This window comes from Nicrophorus vespilloides, unplaced genomic scaffold, assembly GCF_001412225.1.
Source record: "Nicrophorus vespilloides isolate i.1.1-1 unplaced genomic scaffold, Nicve_v1.0, whole genome shotgun sequence".
Lineage (NCBI taxonomy): Eukaryota > Metazoa > Arthropoda > Insecta > Coleoptera > Silphidae > Nicrophorus > Nicrophorus vespilloides.
In genome coordinates this window covers 2,069-17,426 of record NW_017096520.1, presented here as the reverse complement: position 1 = coordinate 17,426, position 15,358 = coordinate 2,069, and the positions used below count along the sequence as shown (strand labels likewise).

Genomic DNA, 15,358 nt, shown 5'->3' with positions numbered 1-15,358 from the left:
AAGCGATTTCTTTATTAATACATTAATCATTTCTACTCGTAGAAATATATGTTAAGTATAAGTGAAATTACCTGCGTTATAAGATAATTGTAATAAAATTGGATACCACATGTAATTTATACAATTACTTACTTAAACTGTGTAAGTATTGAGGCGCACGTGAGGACGATGCGAGCAGAGAACTTATTGAATCGATAAAAACAAATATTTCTTTCCTCAGGTTCCTTATCGAAAACCGACGCACTTATCGGACAACAGGTATATAGATTACTATGTCTGGGAGATAAAAAAAGGACAGCCACTATATATAAGCAAACAAGTTATTTGCGGGGTGCATTATAGATATAAGATTCCTTTGGTGAAGTAAAGCGAACGCTATTCAAAAATAAACGTTTATTTCTTTAACAATATAAAAAATATATAATTTAATATCAATTACATTTTAACAGATCCGTTATTCTCGATAGTGTAAATATCACCGTTGCTGCAGCCGTTTTCCAGCGGTATCGTCGTTGCACTGTTTGTCTTTTCTAAATCCGAGTCCGAATCCTTCGGCACTGCTTCCACTTTACTCCTTACTCTCTTCATGTAGAAGAATATAGACGTGCAAATAGCCGCCAACAAATTCGCACCAGCAAGACACGTGGCTGCTGTTGGAAAGCCCCATTGCTGCAGAAGAGCTCCACCGATTGCCGGACCCAACATCTCACCCAACGAGTATATGCATGACCAAAGACCAGCAACCAGACTGTGCGTCCCTATGTTATCCGAAAATCCTCCATCTCGGCTAAACAAACATTAAACAAAATACAGGAAATTGAAGCGGTTATATTTCAAAATTTTAAATTATAAAGTCTGCATATCAAAATATATACAATATGTATAGTGATTTCTCACATTCGTTAGCGTATGAACATATTAACTGATAACGATTGAATGATAAGCTTAATGTAAAAGTGTTTTTAATTGGTGAATATATGCAAATAATAATTTTAATACTTACACAGCACCATCCAAAATACTTTGGTATGTTGGCATTAAACCCATAGCAACAAAAATACCTAATGCTGATAATGCTATAATATGGAGCCAAATCGATCTGAAAAAAGGAAAGATTTTCATCATAAAAAATCCGAAAAAATTAAAAACTAATGGAAAATTATATAAACATTTTCATTTGACTTTGTAACTTACTCTTTGAGGAATGGCAAAATTGGCGAAGGCCCCAATAATACTAAGCTGAAACTGGTCATGAACAAACCAAAAGTCATAAGGCACCAATAATTTGTAACTTTATCGGAAACCCAACCCCAAAAAGGGCTGAATATTCCGTACATCCCTGAGAGAAGAAGAAAGATGAGACCAATATTACTGGCGCTTAAATTATACTGAAAACAAATAAATTAATAATTTTATTATACATCTTTATTATAAGAATATCAAAAGAATATTAATTTGTATATATTTTGCGTATCTTTCTTTATTTTTATTACCTGTCTCAGATGCGGTTCTAACGTTGGATCGAGGAATCCCCAGGTCGTCGAGACGAGGGCAATAATAAAGCAGGTTACAATCACAGACGGAATTTTAAGTATGCTCCTAAAGGAGCCGCTCTTCATGTTCACGTTACATTCTGAAAATGTTATTCGCCACATTTAGCCAAAGTCAAAGTCATAATCCGCACGCATTCAGCAATTCACAAAGCAAATTGATGCACAATTGCATAATTTATTTATTTATTTACCTTTACTTGATGGCAACAAGAAGACATTTAACGGTGCAACGCATAATGTTATCGTACCAACTACGTAAAATGGTAACCCAAAGCCTCCAATCTTCCTAGAAAAAAAATAAAGTTGATCAAAAACATATAAGATTTGCGAGCATCATCTGCTTCAATTATAAGATCGTTCTGATTGTTTATAAGAGTGTGCAAAACTCAACCGGTTTGAGCTTATTCTTATGAATAATTGATATCACTTCCCAAGGCTTTTAAATGTTATGGTTTTAATGCATGTACCTTTCATCAATATTGTACAATTTAGAAAGAGAGAAAACTATATGCATTATGAATATCAGTGAAATAAATCAACAATGATTGTTTGGAGCAACAATAAATATTGATTATTTTTGAAGAAAAATGTAATTAGTTTAATATACATACCGCATAGAGAAATCCACCTATGGCAGGACCGGCGCTCATACCTAAACCAACGAACGTTTCAAGTATGCCCTAAAACAACAAACAATATTCATAAATATTTACTTTCAATTTAAAAAAAAAACGATAAACTAAATACTCACTCGTACAGTTCCACCATTATTTGGGAAAATGTTAATGACGAGGACGTATCCTGCAGTTGCGTATGCTGCAGCTCCCAATGCTTCGAGACCTCTGATCAGGAAAGACAGCGTTGCGAAGAGGTAAAAATCGTCGATGTAATGGAGAGTCCTGCAAAAATTGACAATCATTTTAATAATACGAAACATTTTCGATGGATAAAATACATTGTTGAGTCACGAGGACATTGCCGGACCGGAAGACCTACTCAAGTTAATTATAGAATCACGAGCAAATGCATCTAATAATTTATTATTAGAAAGTTGCAAATGCAGTTCTCCAGTTTAACAGAAGAAAGTATCACAATTTTAAATATTTCATATTGTTTCAAAGTTTGTCCGAGCTATTTTACATTTACTTTCGCATCGATAATAAAACTTAATCAATGCGCGTTACCGATTTACAGAACCATAATTAAATAAATATTAAGCTTACATTATGTCTATAATTATACACATTTTAAATGTAGATATAACAACGTAACGTTCATTCTCTTATTTCGAAAGCTCATTAGAAATGTTGTAGTCTGGAATCCGTTAATATTATCACTTGATAATCATTTTCATAGCGGAAAGCAATTCATATGCTTTAAGGATCACCGAGCACGAAATTAAATATTTCATAAAGTAATAGATATGAAATTTATCATATATTTACATATTTTTAAATCGAATTGTTTTATAACTAAAATACATAAACCTATTAGTTTTCAATAGATTATATGAAAGAAATTTAATATTATTTATGTTAATACAATAAATTTATTATTGTAATTATTCATATTGTTAGTTTTAAAAAAACATTAATTATAAAGGAATTATGAAATTTAAGAAAATCTTATTTTGGAAATTATTTTTTAAGAGGTGATGGCTTTAGGTAAATCTACTGTTTCAAGTAATGGTGCATCCGTTTATGACATATTTCGTGTGGAACAAGTTGATCCCCAAGAAACCGGTCCCATCATTCCGCGATAAAAATATGAGATATTGTGTATCCAATGGAGTGCTAATTTTAACTATATTAGTTCCACGTTTCTTCTTAGTCATTATAAATAGTATTTAGCGTTCTCTTTTCGTAACGTGCATACGATTATTTCTTTAATTCGGTTTTGGGTTATTTAAATTAAGTGGACGGCAATTGGCATTCTACGCGTAAAACTAGAGACAATTTCAGTTATAGGTCACACAATTGCCACAGGGATCATACAATCTATTAACAATTGTATCTTCATGTATTGTATTTAATTCCTTTTGTAGTTGTGACGCGTGACGTGTTTCTGGTTCGCATAAGATTACCCAAAGATCTAATCTGAATTGGATTAACGCTTTAATTTCGTATACAACATCATAAAAATAGTAAATATTGCTTGCAATTACATTTCTCTTGTTACTTCAAGCAATCTTAAACACACATAGTTTAAGTAATCTTAAGTAAATTTAAATAAAAGCCATAGTTACAAATTCCAAAAATCAGGACATTAAACTTACAGTTTTTTTTTCATATTGATAACTTACCCAAATATAATACTGCATATTCCCGAGGTAACTATACCTCCAATAAATAGAAGTTTGACACCGACTTTCGGCAACTGCAAATGAATATATTTAATTGTAATGATTTTCTTTGTTAATTTCAGAGCGTTTGTACTTACAATTTTACCGAATATTGGCGATGATACGAATATGATTAAAGCGTAAAAGCTGAATACGAATCCGGCTAAAGATTCCGACATGCCCTTATCCCTAGCTTCGCGCGGATAGAAAGGTGCCATGATGGACATTGAGCAATAGCTGGAGAACTCCACGGTGGCAAGCATAACCAACCCAACTTTTTGGCGAGTCGTAAAACTTTTACTGGCATTTCTGAAAATAAAGAAATTAATTAAAACTTTATAAAAAAAATAATAGACAGCATCTATTTCCTGAAGATTAAATAATTCGCAGATTAAGTTATTTTCTTATCAACACGCATTTAAAATGTACGCACGTAATTATCATAGTTGAGCAATTGGCATTGACTTTGTCGCTGTAAACTATGTAATCACGCATCGATCTTAAACTCATTTAACTATTTTACTGTTACATGAAATAACGCGTTTAATACACGCTTTGTTTACTTGCATAACTTTGCAAATGAAATACGCTTTAATCGCGATTTGCAAAGTTAGTTCAATGTGCAATTATTATATTAAATATAATTGGCACAGTTCTTAATGTACATCATCATCTTTTTTTTATACATTAAAATGAGCATGAATGAAATCTTCCAGATCATATCAAACTGATTCTTTAATATAGCAATATAATAACTACACTTTAGCTAACGGTAATATGTTTAAGAATTGGAAACGCAAATATTTAAACCGTATGATTAAGATGTAATTAAAAATCGAGTGATTGTGTTAAGAAAAGAAAATCAAGATAACTTTAATGATGATTACAAATGATTTCGGGTGTTGGAGATACGGTCTTTATCAGCGTCCCGTGCCGGCTTCTAAACAATTTTAAATAACCATGACCTTTTGGAGTTTGAAAAAAATGTATATATGTAGAGAAGCTGTAATAATAACAATAGCAGCTGTTTCGAGTGGGACTTACTTTTTATCAGCTGTTGGAGCCGCCCTGAGGTCTTCGAGCTGAATGTCCTTCTGGTGAGATTCGACGACTTCCTCTTTGCACATTCTTGTTGATGATGAACGAAGCACAACAATAAATAAACAAATAAATAAATATCATAAATTAGATCAGTTAGTCCTTTTTGCAGTCTTCGAAAACTGCATAATTATTGCGGTGGATGAGAGTGTTGATGCTTTCCAAACTATGCGATTTCGACTATGTGTGGATGTGTTTGGTGTTATGACACGCGTTTTGTGTTATGACTGAACGCGCAAACTGTTGGATATAAATTTTGTAAATGACTTGAGATGCGAACGGGAGCGTGTCTATTGGTGAACTGGCGGAGGCGAACTGGACTTAAGCTATATATCGGTTGACCGACAACTAGGAAACCCATAATAAAAATGTAACAAGTATCAAAAGCTGTAAAGTTGTCAGCAGAAATGTATACTCTTGCTCTCTTCTCTTCTCTATCTCTGTCCTTTCTCTCTTCTTTCTTCGTACACTCCAAAGGCAACATCAACTTTAAAACTATTTGCTTAATGGTCGCACGTATTTGGCAGAACATACAAGATCCATCTGTATACACACATAACTTTTATCAAAGAAAAATCGTATTTAGTTTTACACAATTATATATTAAAATAATTTAGTATATAAATGGGATTCAGCAATACTTTTCTTATTATAACTAATTCAATATTAAACTAAACAATTAAAACATTTACAATAATTAAGAAAATATTGTTTTATTTAAAATACATCTCGTCACAATTCTACTTTATTTTATACTTAATTTATGATAATTAGAAGGACATACAATATTAATTAATATTATCCTTTCCATTTATATAATTATAAAAGTATTATATTAATGTAAAAATGTAATTAATCAAATAAATCTTAATTAAAATTTTCATAAAGTAATAAATAGTTTTTTTTATTCTTATTTTTAGACATTTAACTATATTTTAATTTATTTGTATAAATACATATTAATTCATTTCCTCATATTTTAAACATAAGTACGTATGTATATTGATAATAGTAATCAGTTTGATATTTTAAATTATAATTGCTAGTTTCGAAATTTTATTTACAACAGTTATTAAATTATTATGTAAATTTAGATATAATATATCGAAGACAAACCTTACAAAACTAAATAATTATATGCAGTGCAATAATATTAAATTTTGTTTTTCCTATTTTAAAAATATGTTTTGTTTTTCAAGTTAATTTTATAAATATTAATTATTGTAACAATAAAATTGATAAATATTAACGCCTTCAGACTTGACGCACATAATAATATATTTTGGTTTAAAACTGGGATCGAATTTAATATTTTTATTAATATTTCATTTCATTTTATATAAATTGTAAAATTAATTTGAGTTAGATGAGTTAAGTTTCTACATACATGTCCATGTGCACAAATATTTTAATGTTGAAGTTGGTGTGTTTTTGAATGTGTATTTAAAATAATAAAAAAAACATTACTAAACAAAATATTTTAACCAATTCATAAAGACAAATATGAAGAGACTTGATAAACCACTTGATTTGGTATGAAATTATGATCTTGTTATATTTTATTATAAATGTTTATTAAATTAAATATAAACACTTCAAATCACCTAATAACATCAACCATAAATCCTTTTGGAAAAAATCACTCTGATTTGTAAACATTGTGTAAACATGCTAAAACTTTGAACTAATAAAATGGCACTTTTGGTAAACACAGACGATTTTTTGTTGTCTTAAGACAAATTTACAAAACGGAGACTGATTAAGAACATTATGGTCAACGATCAAACAAAATTAGACCTACTTAGCAAATATTAATAATATTAGTAAAGGAATTAGAATATTATGAGTGAGTATTTTAATATAAAAATAATGAAATGAATTATGAAACAAAGTGAATTCAAAATAATCTGAATGAACAACATACATTTATTAATGATTATTATATTTTACGCTTTATAGTGAATATGTCCAATTCGTTTATGTCTAAAACTGTTAAGTAAGTTTTTCTAAGAATCTTCTAATTAGGCAACAATTCGGGAGTGCTAAAAGATGTTCGTCAATGAAAAGAGTCTGTTTGTTTTCCTTGATATTTTTTTCCACCTTATTTTAAATGCTAACAAAAAAATCTGATAACTCCTAATTTACACATTTCATGTAATGAATCATATTAGATATTCCCACGAATGGAAGCAAACTTGAAAGCAGAAACGAAACAATGGGACAGTGCGGTTTACAAATAAGTATTTCCTAATTACACAAATCAAACAATGCGAATCGTCAATATTGACGCAGCATATCATTTATAGTTTGTTCGCTTGACCACGATAAAAGAAGTTCCAATTTGGGATTGTAAGATTCTCGGCCATCGCTGGATGCAGCAAGTGTGTCATGATGTGTAAGTTCAAAGTGAATGTGTGCTTAAGTTGTGACAAAATTAAAAGTAATAAGGAAACGTCGCAACTCTCGCACACACATCTTTTGTGAACCGCTTTGTGCCTTTTCAACAGCCACAACCTTGCAGAAATTATTATTTATTTAACGATCGCCCGCCAAATTATTTAATCAGATAAAATAACGTGAAATTGACATTAAGAAAAGGAAGGAAAGAAATGAGTTGAACACATTTTATTGCGACAATTACAGTTTCCGGAATACACAAAATTGACAAAAACGAAGACATGATATTGACACAGAAAATAAATAATAGCTTTATTCATTGTAATTACTTTTATTGGAACATCTAATCCACTCCACATCTAAGCGATAAAACAACGACGTTCTTGAGGATATACATTTTTTTAATGCATCTCAAATTCCAAGGTGTTACGTACTTATTTATATTATAGAATATAATTTATATTGCTGTTAGATTTTGCGTTTAATCTAAGCGAGATTGTATTTATTAATGCATGAACTGAATTGGCAGAGAATCTTATTAAGATATTGTGTTTTGTTTTCTTCTTCAAGTTTAGATCATTCCTTTGATTCTTTTCTGCAAATTTAAATAAAATAATCTTAAGTGCTGTGGGTGTTCGTAATTGGATACTTAAACACATAACTTAATATTTATTACTCTGCTAGTTATGATGCATTTACTCTATTATCTTTATGAATCTGGACAAATGTGATTCAAAAACATTAAATTAATACAAATTTTATTTCTAAATACAGTTGAACCTCGCTTAACGAGTTTCATCCCTTCCAAAATTTCCGGATTTTTACTCGTTTTAAAAATGATGTAGAAGGCGCGCAATCCGGGACTTCTCTTCTCATCGTCACTCGTTATGCGAAACATCGTTCGTTAAGCGAGTCATTTTTCTTTCAATTCATGCTCGTTATGCGAGGTGCTCGTTAAGCGAGGTTCCACTGTATACTCTAAAGTAATTTTATAATTACTAAAACTCACATAAAATATTTTCATCTTTTATTTTATTTACTTTATGATTAATAATCTAAATCTCAATACAAAGTTGTTTTTTTAAGCATTTTTTGAAGATGATTTGCGTAAAATATCTAGGGCAATCAAATTCGAAAGAATCATAAGTAAAGAGTCGTTAAATCGTAGACAAGATTTGAAGATTTAGATGGATTACTTAAAAGTAAAGAAAATATTTACAATAGTAAATTTTAAAACTTAAGATGTAAGTGTGGATTATCTGAAATTTATAATGTTCTCTGGAATAATTGTAGTAACATAAAGGTAAGCAAAAGCAAATTTGAGTAGAATATCTAGACTAATCAGATCTGATAAAGAAAGAATACGCGCATAGTTTAATCGTAGACTAGATTTGAAGATTTAGATGGATTACTCAAACGTTACTATTATCTTTATGAAACAGGTTTTTTTTTTACATAATAATTTTTTTCTGTAAAAAATAAGCGTTCTATTATACCAAATAGGCTCAGTAAATTATATAATTCTTCCAAATAAAGTTCACATACTTTATTACAATAAATTGCTTAAACGATTATAGAATATAGAATAGTAAAAAACATTATTATTTTTTTTAGAACAGTTTTCAAAATATTACAATATTTTCTTTATTATTATTTTCTATTTATACAGCATTTCCTAGAATAGTGCGGTTTCAATCAGTCCAGATTCACTATAGTCCGGTTTTAAAATTTCAAAACAAACTTAATTTACAAATTAAAAATAAATTCTCAAAAATTAGTCCACAAAATTATGTTTTCTTTTTACACATTTTCTAGATTACTCGCACTATACGAGGAAACATGATTATTTCAAATAAAACACAATATCTTCTAATAAATAAAATGAAATGAAGGCAATTGATCCACCTTGAATTTTCGTAACAAGCAAAAAAGCAAAACATAAAATAAATATTGTTGTTTAATGGAATTTTATAGTGAAATAAGAAATAGGTAAAAAATAAACTATATTTTTAATTAAACGCATAACATGTATCATCAACCTTGTATAATTTTATTTCCAGAAACTAAATGTTTACGTTTTTTGTCTTTTGAACAAATCGATGAACATTTTTTTTTGTTGATTTGATTACAAATAGCAAATTATTATTTTAAAACGTTTACGTTCATGCAATTAGAAATAACTTAGTAAAATAATGTTTCAATCACTTTCATTTTGTGTCATTATCATTCCAAAATCATACAGTTACTGCGTTTTTTATATAATAACCATAACATAGGTTGTTGATTAACCAATTCAATTCGATAATTGAATAATCCACATACCAATAAATTCATTCATATTTTAAAATAAGCATATTTCGTAAACTTGTTAGTAAAATATATTGAAAACTAATTTTCATATGATAATATACGATTTATTGTTTGATTTAATTAGCATTTTGAAAACTAAACGTGATTTAAATATAAGTTATTGTTACCTTCAATGAAGCTAGTATGAAAATCTGGTATAATCCAAGCAATATATTGTCTCTGTTATAAACGCACTGCATTGAATAATGCTATCACTATTTTCCTGCATCGCAAATGTTCCACGAAGCAAACAATACCATCCCAGCGAATTGTACTGACGAAGACAACTTTTTAATTAGCGGAAACATTTATATTAAACGGCAACAAAACGAAGTGTGTATTCCGTCCGATCATATTTCGTTTATAACATCATATACTTTTTATATATATAAAGAAAGATTATTTAAACTAATTCATGTTAACCAATGAATAAACCAAAATAAATGCAAACTCTTAGGATATATGGTAAAGGTACTTAAAATCACACGAGATAACAAAGTTCTTCGAGGGTAACGACCGATATCAATGAATAATAATCATGACATTTAATTTTGTAATAAATTCATTAAAATATTAAACTTTAGACGGCAATTTTTTTTTTCAAAATTGTTAAATATATATGATTATATTTACATTTCACACTTTAAAGACAATCAAACTGTTTTTGAATTCTAATAATAATAATTTAAAACTTACATATTCATACAATAATATATGTTAAATAAAATATTATTGTAGGAATTAATAATATTAAAATAAGTTAGAATGTTAAAGTAATATTTTCATAATTAAAAATGTGTTAATTTTATAGATTATTATTAATTATTTTTGCTAATGGTAATTAATTTGTTTAACACTTACCGTCGAAAAAAAGTAGTCTTGATCGTGTCCAGACTGACATTTTGAAGAACCATCGCGCAGCCAGCAACAAAGTCAAATCACAAGTACTAACTAATGAGTTGAGTCGAAGTGCTGTAATGATGGGTAACGATGGCTCACGGTCGCTTCCTCACCACTCTCTGCCTCTAAACCACATGCGAAACAAAGCGATCGTATGATAAAATATTTAGCAAATAAAACGAGAGACGATTAAAAAAAGTGAACAACCATCAATAATATATTTATCTTTCTCTTAGCAAATTAATTAATACAAAATATTAAATGCATTCAGGTGATTTTGATCGGTTCACTCTTCTGTGACTTCGAATTGAACAATAGCTGCATCTTTGGGAACGTTGTCTCCGACTTTATAGGAAACAGTTGAGATTTTCCCGTCGCGATTCGCTTTAACCACGTGCTCCATTTTCATGGCAATAAGAACGAACAGCGGGTCACCTTTCTTCACGACATCTCCTGCGTTCACAAGAACCTTGTCCAAAACTCCAGGCATCGGTGCGACAGCTCTGTTCGCCGCAGAACCAGAGGAACCATCGTCTTCGGCATTTAGGAATGTCGGGACTTCGAAAGAGAATTGGCACTTGCCGTCCTAAAAATTAAGCGTGTGACGTAAGTAAATATTAAACTAATATTGACTCTTCATTATTCAAATATTAAGTCAATAGAAATCACGAATATCCAAATAGTTACCTGATCATAAATCACAATAATTTCGTCGTTTTTGTAAATCTTAACGTTACTTATAGCACCATCAATATTACATCTCAAGATCGTAGCGTCACCTTCATTGATTATTTCACCAGTTACTCTGAGCCAATCGTTTCCATCGACGCTTACGTGGTATTCGTTACCTTCGAGGAACTTAACTTGTACAAGAACATCTACAAAAAAACATTGTTATCAAAGAAGATTTCATTTTCAGTCATTCAACCTTGATCTTTATATTTCAATTTGATGTCCTTGACTAGTTCATAATTAGGCCTGAAACCGGATTCCACCACGAACGGATTGTAGTGATCGGCTTTTTCGATTGCGGAAGTCACCTCCTCCATTTCTTCGGTCAAAACAGTGGCAATGGCACCTTGCACCAGTTGTTCTTCCATGACAACTTCATCTCTGAACAAAGAATCATTGTAATCCCTGATGAAATTGGTATGCACGTTTCCAGCCATGAATTCGGGATGCCTGGAGAGATCCAGCAGGAAATTCACGTTAGTTTCCAATCCTGCAATCTGCAAGTAATCGCATTATGTAGACCATAAATGAGTAACTCAGCAATACACTTACATTGTAATCACAGAGATTGGCTTGCAACTTCGTTAAAGCTTCGGCACGATCCTCGCCCCAAACTACAAGTTTAGCAATCATAGGGTCATAATGAACGGAAACCTCATCGCCTTGCCTTACTCCAGTTTCAATTCTTATTGTTTCAGCGGGTGTCGGTGTAGATAGATGCTTCAGAGGCCCAGCTCCAGGCAAAAATCCTCCGCGCGGATCTTCAGCGTAAATTCTAGCCTCGAATGCATGTCCGTGCATTTTTATATCCTCTTGCGTTACCGGTAACTTTTCACCAGAAGCAATCTTCAATTGCCATTCAACCAAATCAGTGTCTGCAAATTCAAAAGAAATTAGATTAAACAGTTTTGTTGTTTATATCTAATTTACTTGTAATCATTTCAGTAATTGGATGTTCTACTTGAAGCCTGGTATTCATCTCCATAAAGTGGAAGCTGTGCGAATGCCTGTCCAAGATGAATTCAACTGTTCCAGCGCCAACGTAACCAACGGCTTTGGCGGCTCTCACAGCTGCAGCGCCCAATTCAGCTCTTAATTCGCTTGATAATCCTGGCTAACAAAGCAATTAATATTTAAAACACAAACAGTAATTTATATCATCTTACTGCTGGAGCTTCTTCGATGACTTTCTGATGACGACGCTGCACGGAGCAATCTCTTTCGAATAAATGCACAGCGTTTCCATGCATATCGGCGAAGACTTGCACTTCTACGTGTCTAGGTTCTCCGACGAACTTCTCCAAAAGAACGACCTGATCTCCAAAAGCTTTCTGAGCTTCTCTTCTGGCCGAATCTAAAGATTCCCCGAATTCCTCCTCGTTCATTGCAATTCTCATACCCTTTCCACCACCACCTCTGACAGCTTTAATCATCACGGGATATCCTATTTTTTTAGCTTCAGCCCTTAGTGTCTCCTCGCTCTGATCTTCGCTGTGATAACCTTCGATAATAGGTACTCCTGCAGCCGACATTATAGCCTTCGATGTACTAAAATGGTCTAAATATATTAATAATACGTGTAATAATCATAACAAATACAAACCTTTTGATTCCCATATCCCTGATAGCAGATGCCGGAGGTCCAATGAAGATAACTCCTTCCTTTTGACATTGCTCCGCAAACTCTACGTTCTCCGATAAGAACCCATAGCCAGGATGCACAGCTTGAGCTTGTGTAAGCTTTGCAATTTCCAAAATTTTATCCCCTCTGAGATAGCTTTGCGACGCAGCAGCAGGCCCAATGTTATAGGCTTCGTCGGCCTTAAAAAATATTCCTCATTAAATAAAAAAAAAATCCTCATTTCAAACAAAAACATGTCGTCATTTCCACATGGCACAAATAAAAATATAAATACAATTCCAATTTTAAACACAAATATTTAATATCCCAATTATATAAATTGCAGATGCTAATACTGTAAATCTGTTTAGCAATTTTAATTTGCTAGAATAATAGAAAATGAAAATATTAACCCGACCGCAAAATAACAATATTGATGACATGCTCGAACTAATTATACAATAAAACGTGACGACAAAGCGTGTCATGTTTCTTTATTAGGTAATGTTACATATCTGTTTTATTTACATCGGAAATGTTTACTCTAAATATCTGTTTCATCGCATTACGATCATTACTTCACGAGTACAGAATGATAAACGTCCATTTCATTTCCATTCATTTGTTTTCAATGGTTTATACATAAAAGATACAGAAACATGTGATTTTCAAATAACAATAAATGTATTTTAAGTTACAATTTTAGATATTTCGTAACGATAATAAAATCAAATATTTGTAATTAATTTGATAAGATTTCTTAGAAGCTAAAATTATAATTAGTATTAGAATTCCTGTGAAAACCCTGACGTTGGAAAACCTCAGAGTATTAATTCAGGTTAATTATTAACACAATGGATAGGAAACATTTAGATATAATTAGCGTAGTGTAAAAAAAAACATGTAACTGTTATAACAAGGTATATCACAATGTTAACTTTTAAGAAGATTTAAGTATTTACAAATAATAATATATTCATTATATATATTTAAACCAGATTATATAAAAAAATATAACTAAATGATAGATTCTAATTCTATACACTATAAAATAATCACATTTCAAAAACCATACTAACATTAACAAATTCGTTAATATCTTGTAGAGATCGACAAAAAAACGAAGTTTACTGAATAAAACACGAATATATAAATAACTCTAAATTATGGCCTATTTATATTTAGTTTTTATGACAAAATTAATTATTAATAGTTTGGGAAGTAAAAATGCTATAAATAAGAATTTTTACTAAGTTATGAATAGAAATTAAATTATATTTATTAAATTCAACATTTAATAACTAATAGATACAAAGAAAAGGTCGGTCGGTGTATATTATCATAAATAAATAATTTTATCTTGGAGATAATGCAGTTCAATAAATTATATAACACCAAGGTGAGATTTATGCAATATAATGACCTTACTGAATATTTGGTTGCATACCCAAAAACTAAAGCTTTTAAAGAAATTAAAGTAAATGAATTAAAATTGTTAATGATTCAATTTTCGTACCATTGGTTAATAGTATTTATAAATATTTCAAAACTCACCATAGACACATGTAACGAATTTTCATCGACATCACTATAAACAGCCACAGACCTTACGCCTAAACGTTTGGCAGTCCTCATAACACGACATGCTATCTCACCACGATTCGCTACAAGAACTTTATCTATCCTCCTCGTACTCGAGGAATTCCATCTCCTTGCAAAGGCCAAGCCAACATTGGACCTTCTATATGGAACAGCACAGAACAACACATGTTTCACATAAAATATTAACAACATTAGCCCAAAAAAATGAAATTATATAATGTAATCGTGTGGCAACGTATTAGTTAACATTCGGTAATATGAATTAGAGATGTTTAACTTACCTTTGAAGTACCTGTGATAAAATCCAAAGACCCATATTGTTACATTCACTAAAACTAGTTTCCTTGATTAGTTAAATTAAGTATGGGTTGACTTAAGTCAACTCAGTGCGAGCACATGTACGATCGATCGAATTTAGCTGTGGGCAAAAACTTAAGTCTGATGTTTTGTTGGTTGACCTCTGCCGCTGTTCAGCCCGATTTCTCAACACATACGCACTAATGACAACGATTTAATATGTATGGTGATACTGCGAAGCCTTCAAGGTTGATTAATTCATACAACAAGATAATGGGATTTCGTTGCGAAGAGAGAGAGTCCGACCAGATTCCCGTCGCGCAATCCATTGTACTCTTGTTTAAATTTATAATTTACATAAGCAAACGTTAACAACAAAAAGAAAATTAACGAGCGTCCAATAATGAACATTATTTCAAAAGACTCAATACATTGTATTTGCATGAAATCTTTAAGTTTAAGACGTAA

General features: G+C 30.9%; 2 protein-coding genes across 3 annotated transcripts; both read right to left on the bottom strand.

Annotated features, from left to right (window-relative positions):
- Positions 1–403: 403 nt before the first annotated feature.
- On the bottom strand, positions 404–10,702 carry LOC108557324 (MFS-type transporter SLC18B1-like). Of its 2 annotated transcripts, none has more exons than XM_017913795.1 (11): positions 10,600–10,702; positions 4,939–5,022; positions 3,993–4,203; positions 3,856–3,929; positions 2,305–2,452; positions 2,165–2,233; positions 1,745–1,835; positions 1,494–1,633; positions 1,195–1,388; positions 1,004–1,099; positions 404–787 (listed from the first exon to the last, which is right to left on the bottom strand). In XM_017913795.1, the coding sequence occupies exons 1-11, from the start codon at positions 10,650–10,652 to the stop codon at positions 436–438; spliced, it is 1,512 nt and encodes a 503-aa protein (XP_017769284.1). In that variant the 5' UTR covers positions 10,653–10,702; the 3' UTR covers positions 404–435. The 2 variants fall into 2 exon arrangements, with proteins under 2 accessions (XP_017769284.1, XP_017769285.1); XM_017913796.1 differs by lacking the exon at positions 10,600–10,702 and adding an exon at positions 9,867–9,963.
- A 139-nt stretch (positions 10,703–10,841) lies between these two features.
- LOC108557325 (methylcrotonoyl-CoA carboxylase subunit alpha, mitochondrial) lies at positions 10,842–15,115 on the bottom strand. Its single transcript, XM_017913797.1, has 9 exons — positions 14,875–15,115; positions 14,546–14,732; positions 12,974–13,191; positions 12,537–12,918; positions 12,301–12,484; positions 11,923–12,245; positions 11,567–11,867; positions 11,326–11,516; positions 10,842–11,224 (listed from the first exon to the last, which is right to left on the bottom strand). Exons 1-9 carry the CDS (start codon positions 14,907–14,909, stop codon positions 10,925–10,927), a joined length of 2,121 nt encoding a protein of 706 aa, XP_017769286.1. The 5' UTR covers positions 14,910–15,115; the 3' UTR covers positions 10,842–10,924.
- Positions 15,116–15,358: the final 243 nt, after the last annotated feature.

Excerpts from the sequence above, each read along its gene's own strand:
- LOC108557325 (XM_017913797.1), bottom strand. The coding sequence starts at position 14,909 with ATGGGTCTTTGGATTTTATCACAGGTACTTCAAAG. Across the intron at positions 11,868-11,922 it reads CCAATCTCTGTGATTACAAT|ATTGCAGGATTGGAAACTAA; the intron begins GTAAGTGTATTG and ends GATTACTTGCAG. Across the intron at positions 11,517-11,566 it reads ATTGAAATATAAAGATCAAG|ATGTTCTTGTACAAGTTAAG; the intron begins GTTGAATGACTG and ends GTTTTTTTGTAG.
- LOC108557324 (XM_017913795.1), bottom strand. The coding sequence starts at position 10,652 with ATGGTTCTTCAAAATGTCAGTCTGGACACGATCAAGACTACTTTTTTT. Across the intron at positions 2,453-3,855 it reads ATATGCAGTATTATATTTGG|GACTCTCCATTACATCGACG; the intron begins GTAAGTTATCAA and ends CAATTTTTGCAG. Across the intron at positions 2,234-2,304 it reads ATAATGGTGGAACTGTACGA|GGCATACTTGAAACGTTCGT; the intron begins GTGAGTATTTAG and ends TTGTTGTTTTAG.